General features: G+C 37.6%; 1 protein-coding gene across 4 annotated transcripts in view; it reads left to right on the top strand.

The window, feature by feature from the left end:
• The first annotated feature begins 2,448 nt into the window (after window positions 1-2,448).
• The window catches only part of LOC113037741 (serine/threonine-protein kinase MRCK beta-like), a 70,030-nt gene continuing 50,020 nt past the window's right edge, over window positions 2,449-22,458 (top strand). The window contains exon 1 of one of the 4 annotated variants that reach the window (XM_026195084.1): window positions 2,449-3,275. In XM_026195084.1, coding sequence (XP_026050869.1) covers window positions 3,101-3,275 — 175 coding nt within the window. In that variant the 5' untranslated portion in view covers window positions 2,449-3,100. The remainder of the gene's footprint in view (window positions 3,276-22,458) is intronic. The other 3 variants (XM_026195085.1, XM_026195086.1, XM_026195087.1) reach the window with 3 other exon arrangements.

The following is a 22,458-nucleotide window of genomic DNA, read 5'->3' as shown; positions in this document are numbered from 1 at the left end:
AAAAAAGCTGTTTTGTGTCATGGTAATGCAATGACGTCATCACGCAATGACATCACAACGTCATTTAGCAACTTTTAGCAACAAATCGATCTCCCTTTAGCAACTTCCCCTGAAAATTATTTGCCAACACTGGTTTTCCTGTAGTTCAACAGATAGAACATTGTGCCAAGATCATCAAGATCAAATTAGCCTATTAGAATGATTTCTGAAGGATCATGTGACACTTAAATGTATTCATTCAGCTTTGCATCACAGGAATAAATTACATTCAATAAAATATATTGAAATAGAAAACAGTTACTTTACTGAATTCTTGATTTTATCAATAATCGTGCTTTTATAATGAATCCATGCTCACAAATGCAGTTTACACTGTTTAGGAGAAAAAGTGATGGTAAATATCTAAAGCATTAAATCATCTCATGATTTTAAAAGCAAGTTTCTAGCATTTTTTAATGTTTCCCAAACTTACTCAGCAGCAGTGGGCAATCCCACGACATGCGTACATGAATCGTAAATGAATCTGTCACACTGCTTGTGCAGAAGCAGATGAAGGCCTGGTGCTCCCTCTGCTGCACAATACATGTATAGAAACATAAAAAAGAATGTATGCTTGACTTGAATGTGAAATGCAATATGACAAGAGTTTAATGTGATATTCTAAACATGAACGGGCCTTTTTTATATAACCCTCAGACATACAGATCCAGAGTTCCAGTGTGACACAAAAACAACTGCAACTTACTTCGGCTGTCTGATGCATTTATATATTAGAAGGGCTTTCCTCTGTGAATCCTTATCGCTTGGCAACAGAAGCTGTTAGGCTTGAGGGTGATTGGAGGAGAGGAACGCAAAGGTAAAGCGTGACTTTCAAGAAGCAGTGAATGATTCCGTTCCCCCCACCTTCCATCAGTCAGAACGGATTGGGAAAACATTGCACCAGAAAAGTGAAAAATGCAGTGTTCAAATAAACTCTACAGGGTGTCCTTTTCTCCTAATTCATGTGTCCCCAAAAACACCCCAGGGCACCAAAATGTAGGTAAAAGGCAGAAATTACGGTTGAGGCGGTAAAAATAATCCCTCCTGACACTTACACGCTCCCACAGAGATTTGAATCTCTCAGCTTATAAAATATTGAACAGCTACTAACACAATTCTGTCTCCCAGAGATGTCTGCAATTCATCTCAGGAAAAAAAAGCCCAACAGGGGGTGCAAAGACTGCAGGGAATGATAAAATGTCTACTCGTTCTCACCAGCAGAGGTCAATGCTTTCAAAGCATTCACATGTGATGGATCTGCAACAGCTGGGTTTGAATGCGTTATTTGCATAACCAATCCACCACTTTTTGCCCTTTTTGTTTCATTTAACCCCAGTTGACTTTTACAGTGCTTTGTTTTTGAAAAGTTGAATTTGGCATATATTTCTATGAGATGACACCAACTTGTACTGTAGGTGAAAAAAGGTACTTGAGCTTCAGAAGTTAGGCATCAAGAAACTATCTCTAAGAAAGTCCTAATTGTGAATATATTTGTAAATCAAGGTGAGAGTTATTTGCATTCTCTGTAGTATATCCAGATATGAGCACCTAATGCAATTTGTTATTATTGTATTTATATATTTATTATTATTTTAAATTCATCATCAATGTCAGAACGATCGTAACTATAAATCAAACAATTGACATGGGTGCTGAATGTAAAATAAATGTCAAAATGAATAATAGTTTGCAGATCATGGTCTCATGTGCTAAGTAATCTTATAGATCGACACACCAAAACATAATATTAGTGATGGAAGACCACAGTGCAAACGACTTTGTTGAAATGATAAAGTTGTGAAATTATTTAGGATTTTTTTAAATAATAAATATATTTATACACAATATACAACTGCATAAATATATATATATATATATATATATATATATATATATATATATATATATATGTGTGTGTGTGTATATATATGTGTGTGTGTGTGTGTGTGTGTATATATATATATATATATACACACATATATATATACACACATACACACACACATATATATATATACACACACACAAAAATGAAATTATATTGCAAACATGTTCATTAATAAAAAGTTATGAAAGTTATGAAGAAGAAAAAAAAATACAATACACAAGAATGCTACGTGAGAACAGCAGTTACATTTATGGAACAATAAAATATAACAAAATATTATAAATATTATATATTTCAACAGGTAACAATGTTAAAATATTGTAGAATGTATACCATATTCAAATAAATATTATTAGTAATCCTAATGTTAAATTAAACACGTCTGTATATCCTGCCATGAAATTTGACATTATCATCTGAAAACAACTTTACTTAAAATAAACTACATAAAACTCCTGATGAGGTCAGCGCTAGCTGCCTCCCGATGTCAATCAAACAATGGCGTCATATATCCCCAGCGCTTCCGGTGCCAGTGGGCGGGGCTCCGCGATCCCGGTCTGGATTCTTCACTCGGGAGCGCGAGACGAGTTGAACGCGAATGCAGCCATATTCGGCTTCACCGAGAAGCACACCGGTAGCGCAGGCTTACACGTAACGATTCGCCTACTCAGAAAAAGCGCCCAGCCCCGGCTTTTGGAGGGCATATGTAGTTATTAAACGCGTGTGTAGTTCATCTGGGAGTTTATAACTGAAGATTTCCTGTTGAGCGGAATGAGCGTCCGGTCATCCTGAGATTCGACGGGAGGGAGAAAAAGACCGACACATCCCGCAAAGTGGAAAGTACAGATTTGCCCGGATTAAGGCAAATGGAGCCGACAGGGCCTCGGGAGTGAGGAGGGGGTGGAGGCGCTGGAAGCCAGCGGACAACAACGGGGTTAGGCGCATTAGGGCTGCGTTTATCAGAGCACAATGTTGGGCACATTTTGCTAGCTGGCTAGCTGGATGGCTGGCTAGCAGTTGGAGTCTGGGACTTCCGAGCTCCACACATATAAGTCAGATAAATACTATTTGTATACATTTATAACGCCATTCCCCGTTTTATTAATTTCGACAAAAGTTGTTTTATCCTCTCTGGCTCTGGGAGTGGTAGCCAGGCCGCTAAACTGGTAGAAGATGTCTGCGAAGGTGCGCCTGAAGAAGTTGGAGCAGTTGCTGCTGGATGGCCATCAAAAAAACGACAAGTCATTGAGTGTGGAGACGCTGCTGGATATCCTCATATGTTTATACAACGAGTGCAGCAACTCGCCCTTAAAACGGGAAAAACACGTGACGGACTTTTTGGAATGGGGTAAGTTGATGTTTTTGAGTGTACTGGCTGCTTTAGGGAATATAAATCAGTGCGTGTCCCTTTAAGACCTGTCTGTCTGTTATTACATTTGCCTTAATCACCCAGATGACTTCAGGCTATTGTCAAAATTGCTGCCGTGATATTTGTCTTAGGATTCCTGGCATCGTTGTTTGGACAATACGCCTTGTCATGTAGTTGTTTCATCTTTAATATTTATTTATACATGTTTATAGATAGTATAGGGAAAATAGTGCACAGTTGATGCTGCTTTTGAGTTCTATTCAGCTCTAACTTTTTAGACGAATACAGATAGATAGATAGATAATCAGAAAATTACGTGTTGCATCAGATTTAGTTTATACATATTTAATACATTCATGGCCTACATAGTATGATATAGTGAGAGCATGGAGGTCACCCTTAAAGTGGAAAATCGTGCATAAATTTTATTCGATTTTAAGCCCAAACCGAGAATAAATATGCAGATTTTTGCTGATTTTTTTTTTTTTGTAGTCAAAAAATAAGATGAAATTCTGATAGCTTGAAATGTAGGCTACTTGTAATTACTGCTTACATAAATGCATTTAAATATCTGTTGTTACAATATATCTTCGAAAAATATGAATTAATAAGATATGTTAATGCTCAGTTCCATTATTAAAAGTATGAGGCAGAACATAAAACAACGCACTGCAATACAACGATGATTGAGAGATGTAAAAATTAATGTTCCTCAAATGCCCGATGTATCACATTTGATACATACATACATTTTACAATTACTTTTCTAAAAAAAAAACTACTGATAAACAAGTAAACCTAAATTGCTTCAGTCCAGTAAATGTTCATCTTAAAATGTATTCGTATCAGTATAGGTTATTATTCTTATGTTTACTTCATTAAAAAAAGGTTTCACAGCAGAAAGATATGAAGCACAACCAGTTTTTAAAATTTTTACAATAATATTTTCATTACCATTATACTGAAAGGCATTATACCTTTTAGTAACTATTAATCAGACAATGAAAGACTTGTAGCAGATTGTGTACAACAAGTTTTGGTCATGTTGATGATAAAGAGACTATAGAAATTCATCAAGTGTGACCCAGTAGGCTTTATAGAGTTAATCAGATATTGCTGATAAATGTCAAACAAGTTGGACTTTGTTTTCAAGGGCAGTGTAAATGTTTCCCTTCATAAAGTCTGGGGACGTTGATTCCTGTTGATGTTCTTGCATTCATGCTACATTAGCTTTTGCTATTTCCATTACCGTTTGCATGTGGGTGATGCTCATTAATCAGTCTGACAGGATTGTCTTTGAGTCAGTGTGATCTTTAAGAGTCTGTTGCTTTCTAGTAGAGTTCAGTTTAAAATTTAAACAGGACAGCAGTGGGTGGGATGCCCCTTTTGGGCTCTTCCTGGTCCTGTTGATTAAGGTTGGCCTTCACAGTGAGTGGATTCTCTGTTCTTGGTGTTGGGTTGACGTCAGTAATGAGATTACACCCCAGTGTGTCTGCTCCTCTAAAGAGCGCCACTGTCCTCGTGCAACCCGTCACTAGCAGGTGCCACCTCACATCCCATCACTGTGAGTGAACCATAGTATGACCCAATTTACAGGAGTCATGAACTCCTCCGTTCTTGTCTTACTTTAACACTGGCTGGCCACTTGCTTTCTTATGGCGCCCTTGATTGTGGAGGTTAATGATTTACGTGGCGGATGTTATGCTGGCGCCGGTTAAACACGAGCAGTGCACTAACGTCATTGGAAAGTACAATACTGGCAGAGTGGTAGCTCTCTATACGTGCTTTCCATTTAATAAAGTGCTGCTCAAGTGAAGATCTTAGCAGGCACTTTTAAATGTGGAATTGCTGTGGAGTTGACCTTTTCTGGTAGATGTACCATATCTGCCTTCCGCACATGGTTTTCTGTCTTTTAACTTTTATCGGCTTTGTATTTCTACTGCTGACATGTCAACTCCGAAATAGTGTTAAATCTCTGATGTTGTTTGCTGGAAGTGAATGATAAACAGCTTTGTTGGAAATATATAGTACGATAAGAGAAGCTTTAACTGTAGTCTGTTGACTGAGTTCATCATCCGCTGATCGAGAGAAGCTTAATTTCAGCATCCAATTTGGTGGCATTAACACAATCAAGTTTTTTTTTAAACTTCTGCCAAAATAGTGTAATTGCATCAGCTCCTTCAAAACTTTCTGATTGACTGAAACGCTCTGACTTCAGACTGCTTGTTTAAGAGTGTCCTGACCTTATTTGTGCTCGAATGCATCATTTTATGGCTGCTTACAGAATTTGTCATTTGTAGCTTGAATACAGAATCTTTCTTTAGGTATTATTAGTGATAAGACAATATTTAGCCATTTTGAGAATATTTGCGGTTCAAAACACCATGAAGTCAGAATATTGCAGTGTTTATTATCAATGACTCATCCATGTGCATCGCTCTTTTTAAAAAAACATTTTTTTATAATGCACTCAATTCGCAAACTACAACCATACAATCAATTACCGCTGGATTAAATAGTCATGCACTACTTTATTTTCTCAGCCGAGAAGTTGTTTCACTCAGAAATAGTTACAATTGGAAAGAAAAGATGACAGTTTGCGCTTTATGCCAGCTTGGAGTCATGGCATACTTAACCAACAACAAATAATTTGAAGCCGCGAAAGCGGATTATGAATATGAATATTATTCATCACTCTCTTGAAAGCGTTTAGGCAGCGTTTCACAGGCGTAAACCCCACCCCCCAGAATAAGTAGCATGCTTATAACTTCCACAACATTTTTGTGTCCGGGATCCCTACAGGATCCGCACCTCATTATCGCTGACAGACATATTGACCGCGCCTCACATTCTGCTATTGACCGGATCTGTTAGTTCACAGTCCATCTTGTCTCACTGGGGCACTTTTCCAAGAGAGGACGAACTCTTACTGGAGAAATTCCTCCTCAGTGTTGCACAAGAAATGCTAATGAACCTGAATTAATGCATATGAATCCATTTTGGTAAGAGCCTGACAGGAAGTCAAGCCTGGCTAGTTCTTGAATTTATCGCATTCTCCTAGTTTATAAGTCTCTTGCCAGACATATGAGCAGCAGAGCACTTATTAATCTTTTCGATGTCTTTCTCCATTGCTCGATTCCTGTGCATGAGAGCTCTCCAATGCAGCGCAGCACTATGAGCTGGCTTACCAAGGTCAGTGGTGACAGAGAGCGGTATGCAGGTGTTTATGCCTGACTTCCTCCTTGACAGCAGACTGAAGACTAATTAAAGGAGAGGATTAAGCAGAATAAACACATTGGCTAGTATTTACCCTCCTTGGCAGGTTTTGGCATGAAGTTTCAATGTTGCTGCTGTTGGTAGATGCACAGGCTTGCACTGCTCCAACTCCCACAGTGTTGCTAGCATGCAATTTGATATTCTGTATTGTATTTGCCTGCTTTGTTACAAATGAAAGACATGTATGCTTGAGGCACATAAAAAGGGCCAAAATTTGGGCCAAATTTGGAAGAGCACAAATTTGAAGTGTAATTTTCTAAATTAAAGAAAATGCTTTTATGTAAAGTAGGAATGCACTGATCTAAAGTTATGAATGTTTTTCAAAATTAAATACTAATTAATCTTAATAAATGAAAAATAAAAGCTTAAATCATTTGTTTAAATGCAATGAGTTAATTGACTTGTATTGTATATATAATTTCTATATTAGAATTACAATTGCTGCCAAAAATTGCATTATAACACAATCTATAACATAAGTAGGCTATTTAGGAAATCTCACAATGAATATCGATTTCCATAAACAGTACATTATAATGTTGAAATTAGGGCTGGACAATAATTCAATATCAATATGTATCGTGATATGATTTTTTTTTTTCAATAACGGTGATATGATTTTTTTTTTTCAATAACGGTGATATGATTTTTAAACACGTTTCCGGAATTTCGATATACATTACCAGTGTTTCCCATTCATTGATTTATTTGTGCCGTTTCACTTGGTTGAATATACATATGCACTGCACGTTTCAAAATCAAAACCAGTCGTGGGTGATTTATATGTGAATGTAACTCTGAAGGGAAAGGATTGTCTTCAGAAAAATGTTTGATAGCGTTTTGATTTTATCTGATAAAGAAGCATTCATGAATGGAGCCGCTTTGATTACAGCTGTTACTGGATAAACCCAAATACCAATAATGTGATCTTTAGCCCCTAAAATGCAAATTTTACCAAGGCATAGGTGCCAAAAAAACGTGTATTTTAACCCCGAGAGGCAATTTTTATCAGGGAACCTACTGGAAACACGATTAGGCTATTTTTGGACTAGTTTTGAGAAGCAAATGGGCAGGATTTGTTTTGAAAACCTGGCAACCCTGATCTGAACGCGCCTGCTGGAGATATACTCCTAATCACAGGAGTGCCTTTACTGACGAGTTGTGCATGAAAATCGCATTCGATTTTATGCACAGCCCTAGAATGTTACTATTTTTGCAGTATTTTGGAACAAATAAATGCAGGCTTGGTGGGCAGAAGAGAAATCTTTAAAAACATTACCAATCTTTTAACTTGTAGTGTTAGGTTTTTTTTTTTTTCAAAAATATTATAAGGTTATATTTGAGATGTCATGGACTTGGCAAATAAATTTTTCATAAGTTTGTATGCACAGTCATCTTTTGTGGGCATTCCTGGCAGTTTTTATGAGGCTTTTTAAAATAGTGTTCATATATTGGATCTCGGAATTGTATCGTATCGACTGAAATTAAGAAATATATATTGTGATATAAATTTTGGCCATATCGTCAAGCCCTAGTTGAAATTCACTTGTGGAATTTAAATGATTGGTTTTAATTTTTTATATATATTTTTCATTCATCAGACAAAAAGTACTGAATTTTAATATCTCCCATTGCTTTGAATAAAAAAAATCTGCCAAATACATAAATGCAAAATTATTCCTACTTATGAGTGTGTTGATATTCGTTTTTAGCTTTTTATTTTGTCTAAATATGTGGAAAAATTTTACATTTTAATATCAACCATTTAATGTTTATCTGTTGTACAATAAAAATAATTACCAGCATACCTACCAATATTACAGAAAAAATGTATCTGTGTGCTCACTGTGCTGTCTGGGAGATGAACTTGTGGCCTTGGCAATGCCAGTAATGCTGTAGTTGAGCTACAGGAAACGCCCAGAGCCTGTGTCTACTCCCAGTGTTTGTACACAAACAGCCCTGCGTGTTCACCCTACTGTCCTAAAATCAAGCTGCAGAGCAGGTTATGCCTCTCTATTGTATTTCACCTCTTTAAAATAGGGAGTGGGGCTTGTAAACGGTACTGGCTTCACTAATGGCATCTGCTCGTGGGATCAGCACTGTTCCTCTCGCCTCAAGCATCATAGACTCTTGAAGTCAAGTATACTATGTCCCAACAGGGGCTTTAAACAGACGATATTCCCCTCATGAGTCTGGGTTTCAAAAAGAGGGTCTTCATCAAAAGTGTCTTCATCATGGCACCAGGGCTAATTGTGCCCTCTTGTGAAGGAATCGTCTTGTTTGTTGCTGTGTTCAGCAGACGTGCACTTGTTCTTATTTACAGCAGCTGCTGCCTCTTATTCCCGCAGGTTTTTGACTAGCCTACTTTCACAGCAAGCAGCAAATAACCTAATAAAAAACTGTGACTGGAGAGACCGTTTGAAACTGCTAGCAAGAGAGAAGGTGGAAAGCTGTGGACCCTGTCATTTAAGCATGGATCGAGCCGTGTAAGCTTGGGTTCTGGCCCTGTGCTCTGTTTACAGGCGCTCTCTGCAGCTTTGCAATGCTTTAAGTCTTGCACCTGCTGAGATTTTCTCTCTGCCTCATTCCTGGTTGCCGTCCTGACACACACACCATTTTAAAGGCCTTGCCATGCATTTTTCTTTGCTTTTATTATATGTTAATTATCATTATCGCCCTCATTAATGGAAATATCCTCGAGTGGAGCTCAACTGTAAAGTTTGTTGATCTTTTTTTGGTACTCTCTATAGTGTTGCCTAATTTAGACCCTCATAATGTCGAACATTAAACTGCTACTCTTCACAGCAAGATTAGAAATTATATGCTAATTAGGCAGACTAGTAAACTGTTCATCGTTTGAGATGGTTAATTTTATTGTTCATGCTCACAGATGTTCACAGGAGGTTGCTGAAACGAAGTGCACATTTAAATCACACATTTTATGTGTCTTTCAAACAATGCTACTGAAAAGTTTGCTTTTGGTAAGATTTAATACTTAAGGAAAAATAGTTAACATTTTGTGAGCATTAAAATTAAATGTTTATTATTTGAACATATTGTAAAACGTAACTTCTTACAGTGACGGTAAAGCTGAATTTAATGTCACATGATCCTTCAGAATTTATTCTAATAAGATGATTTGTTGCTCAATCATTTTATATTATCAATGTTAAACCGTTGTGATGCTTAATATATTTGTGGAAACTGGGATGCACATTTTTTTTTCTCTTTTGATTAGAAAAGTCAAAAGTAGCAACATTTGAACAGCATTTATATGAAATAGAAATATTTTGTAACATCGTAAATGGCTTTACTCTTCCTTTTGGTCAAATTTATTTGTCCTTGCTGAATAGAAGTATTAATTTAGAGTACCGAAACTTTTGAACAGTAGTGTATATTTGAAATCACCAGTCTGGTTTTCATTTAAAAAGGCTAAACGCACTGACACGGGAAAGCAAAAGGTAACCCTTTCATGGTCCAGTTTCTTACTCTGTCTGTGAGGCATCTCAGTGGATTTCACCCTCTTGAATTCTGTAAAGACACAACCTCATTAATTGGGTCAAACGGACAAGTTCGTCCAGCCCTGGGATCTGCTTCACTCTTAACAGGAGGAAATGAGCAAGCTGCAACTCCCATTACATTGGAAATGTCTGGAATGTCTCCTGTCCAGAACGAGTCCTTTTGCCGCCTGTGAACTGGCCAAATGGTCTTTACTGTGTGAGGCATCTCTCTTTTCACAGCACAGGCCACCCTGAATCACTGCACAACACTCGGCAGAGTCAGGACAGGGCTTGTGTCAGGAATGCCTCCTGATCTTTATAGATGTGTAGACCGTGACGCCAGGGATTTGAACGCATCATAATCCACCTCACTGACTGCAGGAGGAACATTTTAAAGGGTGGTACATCATCGCTGTCCCCTTAGGACTTGAAGTCACCTGACCCAAAGCAGTGGCTGGACTGAAGAGAATTCCAGTCATTCCTGCTAATATCCTCCCCCAACACAAGGCATGTGTGGGCGATCTCCCCTCCCCCTCCTCCGCTTTTGGGCTGAGGGGCGCAAGCATGACACAGATTAGCCTGTAAAGCCTGGTCTATAGGCACGAGGCCTTTACGTCATGTTGTGACATACCGTACAATTGCATTTATTGGAAGAGTGGCACAAACTTTTCTGGAACATCAGCTGATTTTTTCCTTTTTTTGCTTTCTGATTTAGGGTGAAGGTGAATAGAAGGCACGGTTTTCTCTTTTTCCAGAAATAGATCTGTCATGCCCGAACAACTCCAATAAATGTTTTCTCCTTGTCACCTCCTTCAAGGTTTTTTGACCCGCCCAGAGAGACGATGGGCTGTTTTTGTCGTAACCTCAAAGTGCATTCTCGCACTCTCTCTCCGAATTTCGCAATAATATGGCATGGACAGGATCCTCATCAGTTGAAGTGCCAACCTCCTGAGGACATCCTCCAGATGAATGTTTGTCTTCTATTCCTGCTCTTTCTGACATGTTGCAGATGCACTGTTCCTGTCAGCGTTGCGTTTCAGGAGAATAAGAGCTGCTCCATTGAAAACTTGACCTCAAAATGTTTCAATACAGTCATCGTTCCCTCATTCTCAGGTTTCACCTCTCTGTATCAGTTTTCAGTTTAGACTGTTTGATCAGTTTTTACGGTAGAGTTTTGCTAAGACTGAAGAGAATATTTAATTGATTTGTCCATTGGAAATTTGCATACATACACCATAAAGTCTGGGCAAGACTTTCAAGCAACGCACCTAGTCTTGCTTGATGGATGTGACTTGTGTAAATGTCTGGCTCAACAGCTGAAGACGCAAGTAAAGAATGACACAGAGGCTCCGTCCCTGAGATGCACTGCATTGTCTGTTTGGAAAGTCACTGACCCATTCATGCCAATGGTGGTGACTGTTACCATCAGTCCAATTGTGGTGGGAGGCCACATTTTTTCCCCCCCTTCAACATCTTTATTATTGTGTAACACCAGCTGAATTCTGGTTCAATGTCCATATAAGGATTTCAGCGGCTTTTGCTGGATCAGTTACGACAATAAATGTTGTAATCTCAATGACAGTGTTGTTTTAACTTTCAGTAGTGCTAAAATAAATAACTTTGCATCAAACAATCTTAGTATCATCAGCTATTCTGGTTTTCTTCTGTTGGATGATGATAATGTTTGTGGGTAGTTATTTGCCCTCAGTTCACACTGATTAAATCAAGAGCTGTATTGTGTAATCCTGATAAATCTCTACCTTTTGTATTAATAGTAGTGCTAGGCCTGGTGTAATTATTACATAATCCATTAATAATGACTGTTGAAGAAAACTACAATTATTTTTTAGAATTCACTATGCATTTGTGATGCTTTTTATTTTGCCATCCAAAAACTTCAAATTTAAAATCATTATATTTGTGCATAACGAAGTCTACATAATGTTATATTTTTAAAAAATATATTAAAATATAAAGTATACAGTGTAAAATGTGCTTTCATTAATTGATAATACATTAATTGATAATATATGCATTATGAACTTTTGGATCAAAATGCTTTGTCTTATTGCTGTGATTCACACATCTGCACTGAATAAATCTGTCTTTAATGTATATTCAATACACCCTACAGTGACATCAATACATCTGGTTAAAGTTACTCTTTTAGCTTTATGACTCTTTGTACTGTAGTGTACACGCATCTGGCAGCTCCTCTGAGGAAGGATGATGGGAAGCGTTGTTATATTGAGCTTTCTCAGGGTCATATTAGCTTATTTTAACCCACAAAAGGAGAAGTTGTGGACAGGGTCATGATAAGGGGAAGTTATTTTGGGGTTGGTCCTGCAGAAATCTGAGCTGAGCTGAAGACAGAGATGTTAAATGTTTCAGATCAAGTGTGAATTTTGGATAAACATCAACCTGTTACCACAAAAGTAAGATTTCACTCCGCTTTACTGGAGGAAGCATATGATGGGTAAAAAACACAAATCTGTGTGAACCATAAAAAATATAAATACTCATATAGAAATATACATATTTTAAACGGCTATACAAGCATTTTCTAAACACTTAAGTCTTCCTGCCTGTTTGGGTTAAATTAAGGAAATGCTTGCATATATTTTACTGTTTTTAAATGATTTGGTGAAAAGAAATTACTTATCTCTTAGATTTTTTTAAATGAAATTATTAAAACTGTTTTCTAAACCTTTCCTCCCTTGTTTTATCTCAAACTACAGAACAATGTGGGATAAAAGACAGGCGGTCTTAGTGAAAGGCTTCTGCTGGAAACCTCTACTCTGAACGTGTTTTTGTGTCATTTTCAGAGAAAATCTGAACCTGAAAGACAAGTCTAATATTAAGTGTTTTTTCAGATGTTATTATATGAGGAATATGATTCCCCTGAAGGAGTCTTGAAGGAGATGTTGATGGTAAACTCATGTTAACCTCTCTGCCGTCTAACTCCATATCTAGATGTGAAACATCACCCCAGCCCACCTCAAAGCTAGGTGAGCCGGCACCGGTCTGTGCGGCCGGCCAGGGCGGTGAGTCTCTCAGCAGGAAGCTGCCAGTAAATGGCTGTTATGGTGGGGGCTGGGAGTGTGTGGCAGCTGGTGCGGGATAATGGATTATCCCGGGGCGAGGCCCTGATGCTTTTACCTCCTGCAACCAGCCAAACTGTCCAGCAGCCATCAGTCCCTCTGCGACTGTCTCAGGATGACTTCCTCATCAATGTTTAATAGGCCATTTAGTGGCGGTCAGGCTTGCTCACTGAATGAGCCCATCAATAGGGCACTCTTCATGATATTGACCATACCACAGCCAGTTCTCCAAGAATTGTCTGAGATCATTTGTTGGTCTTCGTGTGGTTCGTTATGTCTTCAGACTTTGTGCTTTTAGTGAAAAGTTAAGATGTGTTTTTGATCAAGCTCTTATTGGACTTTTACACCATTTTTATTTGACTTATCACGTTACGTAAATGTAAAGCTCCAGTAAACATGTACATAATGCGGCAAAAGATTTCAAAGAATTCTTGTGAAAATGTATCACAATTCCCACAAATGTTAAGCAGCACAACTGTATTCAACATTAGCCATGTTTCCATTCAAAGTTACGAAATGCACTTGTTGCAAAATTGGAGTATTGCATAAAACATTTGCGAATAAAGCACTGTTTCAATCCAGCGAGTTGGAAGACAACAAAAATGCGGTCATGTTATCTTATTTTAGGAGCCAGTGTTTGTCAACATAGTTCTGGGAGTTAATTATAACGAAGCTCTTTGATGGGACCTTGCTCAAGCAATTTATAATGACAAAACTAGCATTTCGGATGCTGCGCCATGACATGGGTCATTTGGTTGGTCTAGTTTTATTGTGTCCCATTGCAAAGTCTTGTCTTTTTTGATGTGCATTAATGAATTTTATTTCAGTAAAAGTGTTTACAGTGTAGTTTGAGTATGGTTTCTTACTGGATAATTTTTTCTTTATTTGACTTAGTTGAGGAAATACGTTTCTTTAATGTGCATATTTAGAATTTATGCAAATCTTTGCGTTTCCATCTAGCATTTCTTTATCCAATATCCCAAAATGCACATAAAAATAGGTGGATTGAAACATAGATTAATGTTTCTTGAGCAGAAAATCTGGATCTTGGAATGATTTCTGAATGATCATGTGACACTGAAGACTGGAGTAATGATGCCGAAAAGCACAGGAATAAATGGCATTTGTTATATTAAAATAGATAATAGCTATAATACTTCAAATTGTATTACTGATTTATCTTTAAAAAATACAATGACTTGGTGAGCATGAGACTTCTATATGATAGTGATAGTTATGTCTAATAGCAACTCGCATGTCACGAAAAAATTCACTTTATTTTAGCTTTTAGTATTTTTTTTAATTTGTTTAAAAACTACAGCATTTTAATGTCAGCCATTAATCAGCTATGATATGAAAATAATTATTTTGTCTTCTCTGTAATATTTGGCATCCCATTCCCTAGTGTCCCATACACATTACTTTCCATGATTTTTCAGTGCCTTTTTAACTGGTGGTTTCTTGATTATGCCAGAGCACGATCCAGGAAAGGTCTTTGAAGTTCAGACTTATCCTTGGCTAAGTGACTTGAGCAGAAGATTACTGCTAATGTCTCTCATTCAGTCCAATTGATCAGGGTTAAAGTCATGAACCCACTTGAAAAATCCCTGTTGTGCCAGTGGTTTTTCTCCCTTCCAGGCTGTAATTGTGTTCCATTAAAGTCTAGTTTGGATTTTTAATGTGTCCCCCGGTGATCATTCCTTAAATGCTTGGTCAAAGCTACGGCACAGACTTGCTCTTGCATTTTAAGTATTCGACCTAGATTTTCTTTGACTGAAAGATGAGTTCGCTTAGCACTGATCATCTGTAGCTATGGCTGTAGCTCAGAAGAGCTGTGTTCTTGTGGACTTGTGCCTCACGATGATGGCATTGGCAGCCTCCATTTTCTGCTCCCCAGCTCCTGTCTGCGGTCTCTGGGTGAATATGCTTGTTACTCACTGGATAAAGTTTCATCTTAAGCAGCCACTGGATGCCCAGCAGTGCTGTGGTGTATAGGCTTAGGGGTTGTATGGAATGCATTATGCATGCTCACAGACTGGTGCACTGCTTTTAAATGCTACCCACCTGCTTAGAAATACCCGATCTGACATTTAAATGAGATGCTGGATTATTTTATTTGAACACCAACCTATAGATATTAGTTATAATTTGCAGTATTGGTGAGCATCTTCGATCTAACCATGTTTTATGTATGCTAATCTATAGCACGCTTGCTCACCAGGCTAATTAATAAATAAAAGATGTGTTACTAGGGAGAATCCATGTCTAGAGCAGCACTTTGAGCTCCAGAGCTGATCAGGGTCTCAGAGTCTGTCATTTTCAAGTGTCTGGTTCAGTGAAGAGTGTGTGGATGTTTAAAACCAGGTAAATGAAACCCAAATATAGACTGAAAGCATCTTCACTTTACAAAGCATTCATTATTTTATATCTCTGAACACATGTAGAAAATATCTCTTTCATTGCATCCAAGAACTCAATTTATTTCATGCAATTTATTCTTGATTCTGCCGTTTTCTCTTCTCTCTCATCCTGATGCACTTATTTGATACATAATGGCATTTTTCATGACTACAAACAAACGGCTTGGTAATAAACATTTTCTCATCCCCTGATCGTAGTGTGGCCTCTCTAGCTCTGTGTTGTGACCTGGTGGGCAGGGCAGAACAGTGTGGGCTGTGTTATCCCAAACTGGAGGAAAGCGTCCCACTCCCTATGGCTCACTCTGAACAATAGCCTTCTCATCTTGTCAGTTGCAAAAAATCACTTCGATGAATGACTCCGTTAGGATGAATGTAAAACTAATATTGTCCTGTTGGTCATCTGTTCCGATGGAATCATACGTTTATAGGCTTACAGAGGCGTGCTGTTGGGTAAATTTCCATTCAGAGAGCCACAGTCATTCAAATTGCTGTTTGTTTGGAGGCTAGTGGCTCTACAGTACGCCAACATTGAGTGGTCCTTGGTGCTAGAAGCATCTTTTTGTGGAAACTATTGCTGTTATTTGTAGGAGGAGAAAAGTGTGATACTTTAATGACAGTAAAACCTAACTTAAAACAAGTAATTGTACATGTGAGGAAAAAAAGTTGTAAATAAAGCATATTATTTCAGTATGTTTTGCAAGAAAATACTTCTATTTCAGGTTTTCTAATTTAAAATTTCACATTTCGCAATGTGTTATTGCCATTTCTTTGTAATTGTGAAATTATGTAGCAATTTAAATTAAAAATTAAATTTAAATTTATGCATTTAGCATACGCTTTTATCCAAAGCGACTTACAGTGCATTCAGTCTATCAATTTTTACATATCATGTGTTCCCGGGGAATCGAACCCCCAACCTTGTGCTTGCCTGCTTGCTAGCGCAGTGCTCTACCAGTTGAGCTACAGGAACACAATTTATGAGTGAATTTTTTTAAGAGATTTTCCAATACCCTTTTTCTCTTCCCGATACGATACCTGGGCTCAGGGTATCGGCCGATACGGAGTACTGATCCGATACCTGGGTGTGTATCTGTATATACAGCTGTATATACTACAAGCCCTGTGTAAATTGCTAGAATTATTTTATGGTGTGCTTCAGACTGATCCCTTAATAAAACATGAACAAATACATGGTGAACTACTGTATTCATTACAGTATTTTTATTATCTGACATGAATTTGACAGTATTATTTATTTTCTTAAGCGAAAAAGAACTTCAAATGCAGCCAAAAATCGAACACCGCAAACTAAAAAAGGTATTTTAGTTTTACAATATAACTGTATAAAAAAACTGCAACAATATATAAAATAATATAATATAAATAATATAAAAAATGATCATCTCTTTACAACAAAACAAGTAAAAAACAATCAACCGTCTAGACAAAATTATTATTATTAATAGACGTATTATTATTACTACATAGAGACATAGCTAAATTAGGCTACAACAGTAGCTTAATATATTGTCAATTTACTCATGTTAAACCAAACATTTATTTTAATGGGCTGCCATGAAGATCTTTGAGTGTCTGTGTTTATGATATGACAGTTTTCTTAACTGAAACGGTAAATTCTCATGAAGTGACGGTTTATGCGTTCGTGTCCTCATATAGTGACACACGGCAGAGAATACAAAACAGCGAGCTCCCGCACATCTGCGCCCGTCACCCACAGAGGTGTAGAATTTGCAGGAGTAATATTTAAACAGTATTTTGCAGTTTCTGTGTTTGCAACTTCCTGTGTTTGCAATGCATTCTGAGCAGCGAAGAACCGTGCAGCGGTTAGGCAAAGCTAGCGGTCATAACTAGGTCTTGTTTAAGAAAATGGTATCAAATCGGTATATGGGTTCATGTACTCACCGATGTCACAATTTCTTGTGGTATCGGAGATATTTCCGATACTAGTATCGGAATCGGAACAACTCTAAAAAAAATTAATTCTTTAAAAACAAATTTTTTTTTTTTTTATAAAGTATTATTTTACTTTTTGTTCAGTATGCATTTTAACAACTATCGGTTAATTAATCTGTATTGGCCTGTGTGGTCCAACCTATCTATCGATATCGGCGAAATCCACTTATCAGTCGACATCTGGTAATATTGTATTAGTAAATTTTTAAACAAACAAACTAAGGTTACTAAATACCTTAGAAGTATTCTTTGTTGTCATGTTAACTAATGTAGTTACCAATAGAAACTTGACAAAATAGGGCAGAGCATTTTCATTTTGCTTTAGATTTGCTGTGACCCATCATCCTTGTTAAATATTTAATTGTGTAATATTGATTGGAGATGCTCTGTACTGACACTCATGGAATAATGCAGTATATTTTAAACTCATTTTTAAGCTGGAGCTTTTATATTTCAGGACATGTGTTCAGTGGATTTTTTATTTAATTAATTAATTAACACATTTTAGAGCTGTAACAATACAAAGTGGTATTTTTGCTGAAGGTTGTCATACTGTCAAAATCTCATACCAGCCCATGCCTACAGTCTAATCTTTGTGCACAGGGCTCCAGTGTCATGTCTAATGGAGCGTGCATGCTAACCGCAAAACTCAGCTTGATGCAGAAGTGATGCAGCGTGTCAGGCAGAGAGACACTTAGGGATGGGCCAAAATAGTCATTTATATATTTTGCTGTCTTTCATCTCTAATATATTTTTCTATTTAAATATATATATATTTATATTTACATTTATGTATATATATAATTCTAATATAATCTATTTCTGTGTCAAAGCTGTATTTTCAGCAGCCATTACTCCAGTCTTCAGTGTCACACGATACTTAAGAAATCATTCTAAAATGTTGATTTGCTGCTCAAGTAATATTTCTTCTTATCAATGTAAAATATTTTTGTGGAAACCGTGATAGATTCTTTTTTTCAGGATGCTTTGCTGAATCGAAAGTTTAAAAGAACAGCATTTATTTGAAATAGAAATCTTGTGTAACATTATAAATGTCTCTGCCGTCCCTGTAGATCAATGTAATGTGTCCTTGCTGAATACAAGTATTAATTAAAACGACTCCAGACTTTGGAGTTTCACTTTTGCCTTTTGTTTCTGTTGGCCGCAGGAACTTTTCTAGCAGCTTGTTTTCATATTTTCAGTCCTGCAGCTGGTGTTCTGATGTTGCCATAATCGTTTAGTATGTGAGCGATGAGAGTTTATTGTAATTGAGAATATGATCCTGGAGACTTAGAGAAATGCCTCATTATATTTAGGGGCTGAGAGGATTTTCATATTACATGCATGGCAAAAACAAACAAACAAAAAAAAACATGCAATTTTAAATATGAAAGGCAGTTTTTGTCCCCAAGGAGTTATATTAAAAGTACTGTGTGTATGCTAGTCTATTGTTTTTTGGGGCCTGTGTAGGTAATTTTTATTATTATTAACACACATAGTTTTATTTCAACTTAATGTATTATTAAGTTTTTTTCTGGAACATAAATGATTTTTCAGATTTGTGGGTGCCCCTGAGGATTTAATGGTTGCAGTGGTTGAAAGTTAAATGGAGTTGTGTCAAACTCCTCTAAGATTAGTAATCAACAGCGAAATGCATCATGGTTCCTATTTCCGTAAGCTGGGAAGTTATGCATCCTAATTCTCAGAAGACGACATAACTTGCATCACACATTCCCTGAATGGCCCACGTCGTCCCGTCTGAGGCTGAGAGTAGGTGACAGGAAGAACCGCTTTGCGTGATCAGTGGCTTAAGATACACAGTGGTGCACCACCAGTTTATGACTCAACATTATAAACTTATGTTGTCAGTGGTGCTGTTAATACTAGAAGCTTCCTAAATGAACGATAATATCATACTACTTTTCTTTTTGTTGCTGCTGTCTTGGGAGTGACATACCAGTTCGCTGGCCTCGTGCGTGCTGGGCTTTACAGCTGTCTGTAGATGCTGGGCCACTTTGAGGGATCTCCTCATTAAAAGCACAGGGCCTGAATTTCGTTTTTTAAACTGGGGGGGAATTCCCCCCTTACATGGGTCACATGGGGGGGATCTAAAGATTATGGGGGGGAGAATAACTTTTGATACATCGGTCTAATTTAATCATGTTAATTTATTAATATCTACAGATTTGTATGCATGAATTGTGCATTTCCAGTTCTCAAATCAGTTAACAAAAAAACAAAAAAAAACTATACAAAATACATCATTCTCTTCAAATTGACATTAAGACCTCTGTTTAAACTAGGCCTATGCTATATATTAATGTCTATTTCAGTTCATGTGTTTCAGTTCAGTTCAATTCTTTGCTTTTTTTTTTTACTTTTGATATTGATATCGTAAATTGATATTAAGAACTCAGTTTAAACTATAAGTATTTATGTCTTTCATACATTTCAGTTCTATTTCAGTCATTTTTTTCCATTTCTTTTTTTCATGTGACTTATTCTAAGTTTCTCATCTGTCTCCTCATCTTCATTTCTTTCCATTTGATGATGGCTCTGTTGAAGTCAAACTGCTCAAGGGAAGGTCCAAGCTCTGAAATGATCATTAGATTTGTGAGACTTGTATTATTTAGTGAATTTCTGAATTTAGTTTTGATCCTGTTTTGTGTGCTGAATCCACATTCACACGACACACTCGTTACTGGTATGACCATGGCTGTCTGAATGAGTTTCTCCATTTCAGTGAAAACCTGACTATGTTCACTTAACACAGTCTCTGCAAACTGCTGAAAGGACAATGAAGAATATGAATCACAGGAGACCATGACTTGCTTCAGGTTTGTGAACTCCTGATGAGCTTCTTGCATTTTCACATTGGACGAGAAGTGTTTCAGCAGATTGTTTAATTTCTCAACACCATAGAGACTGAAATTCTCTGAAGACTGTTTGGCAGCGGTGGCCTTTTTTTGGCTCCAAAATGGTGAACCATGAAAGAAGACTGATTGTGTCAGCAGGGAATATTCTGTCGATTTCATCAATCAAGGATCCAACATACCTGCTCTTCAAGTTATCAAAGGCTGGCTTTTGAGTATGGAATTCAAAAAGTTTGTCTCCTTTAAATTTGTTTCCCTCAAGACAGCTGAAGAATTCTTGTTCTGCTGGACCAGGATGAGCTATTAATTGTCTCAGTGCTTCTTTGGTACCCTGGGTCATTGGTTGGACGGTGGAAAAGTCCAAGTCTTCCCTTTGAAAATGCTTAGAAAGAAGCACTATATGTGTAAGCACTTTTTTCTTTGGATCGTGATCTGCATCATCCGAACTTGTCTTTCGCTTCAGCCAACGGTCCATATTTAAACTACGCTACGCTAACCAAACAATTCATTGTCTGTGGCCGTGTTTGTGCGCGCGGGAAATATGCTGCGCATAATGAATAGAAAACAAGGGGAAACGCACAGTCACATGCTCAAACAAGTGGAAAGCTCGGGCGCGCGCGCCGCAGTCTCATTTCCACAAGCGCTTGCACTCTCGTGGCGTCTGTCGTTGCCATGCAACCAACTGCGCTCTCCATGATGACAAGAAGGATCAGCAAAATATTAATTGATTTCTAGCCCTTGCGTTAACTTTATTACTAGATATATTTATAGATATATTTATGGAGATGAAAAATAATAAAGGCGCCCTGTACAGCTATGATCAGCTGTTCGGCCGAGCATTCAATGTTCTGACGCTGTAAGCTGATCAGTTGGTTCGTTGCTGCTGCGCTCTATCACTCGCACACCATAAAGAGCAAAATGTTTTTTAATGTTTCAGTTTCGTTATTACAACGACAATTTGGAAGCGGATAATTTCTTCACAAACAGCTCATTTTGACTCAAAATGTTAGAATGCTGCTCCTACACTTGATAGTGTGAATAAGATCAGCGCAACGCAGACCGCTGTATTGACAGCGTGAAACATGATCTGTCTACAGCAGCCAGGGCTCCGCCGTTTACTGTCTATGAGCTCAGCGCTGAGACAGAAAATGCCGGTCCAGCGCTGATTGAGGAATTAAATTCGAAAATAAAAGACAATTTGACTAGACAATTTGACATATTGTTTCTCGCATCTGTGAATTTATTTTTTAATAATTTGCTCTGAGATGAAGCAAATATATTTGTGCGGGAATTTCTCGCACTATAAAAGCTAACCTTGCGGGAATGGTTTAAATTATGCGCAATCCCCGCATTCCCGCACCGAAATTCAAGCCCTGCAGCAGATGATGTTCTTTCCATGCAGCTCCAAGCATGTGGCTCTGTCTGAACGGCTGAGGCGCAGGCCTGCCGTGTGTTTAGAGTTTAAAACTCTTATGAGTGATAAATGTCTTTTGTAACTACATGAGACTCAGCGTATGTCCTCATATGGCGAGGCGTTCGGGCTGACTTAGCTGTGTCTTGGGTGCTTGCCAGGCCCCCAGCGGTGCCTCGTAAAGCAGAAGGGTTGACAGTCTGACAACATGAAATTTAACGCACACTGTTTAGGTTACATTGTTTCTTTAATCTCCTGACGGCTGCATTTGATGGATTCACTCCGATTCACTTTGTTGGAGCTCCGCCTGTATACAGATTGTGGTGACATTTAGATCAAAATACATCATTTCAGTTTTTCATACATGAATACAGACATTAAACATAAATATGTATGTATGTGTGTATATGTACTTGTGTGTGTGTTTTGTGTGTGTATATATGTACTTGTTTTTCTATTCTGGTGGGGACTTAAACCTGAATACACACAGACTCATGGGGACTTGTGTCACGGTGGGGACCTAAATTGAGGTCCCCACGGGTAAACAAGCTAATAACACAGAATGAAGTTTCTTGAAAATCTAAAAATGCAGAAAGTTTCCTGTGAG

This window comes from Carassius auratus, chromosome 20 (genome assembly GCF_003368295.1).
Source record: "Carassius auratus strain Wakin chromosome 20, ASM336829v1, whole genome shotgun sequence".
Taxonomy (NCBI): Eukaryota; Metazoa; Chordata; class Actinopteri; order Cypriniformes; family Cyprinidae; genus Carassius; species Carassius auratus.
This window is presented reverse-complemented; position numbering and strand designations above follow the sequence as displayed.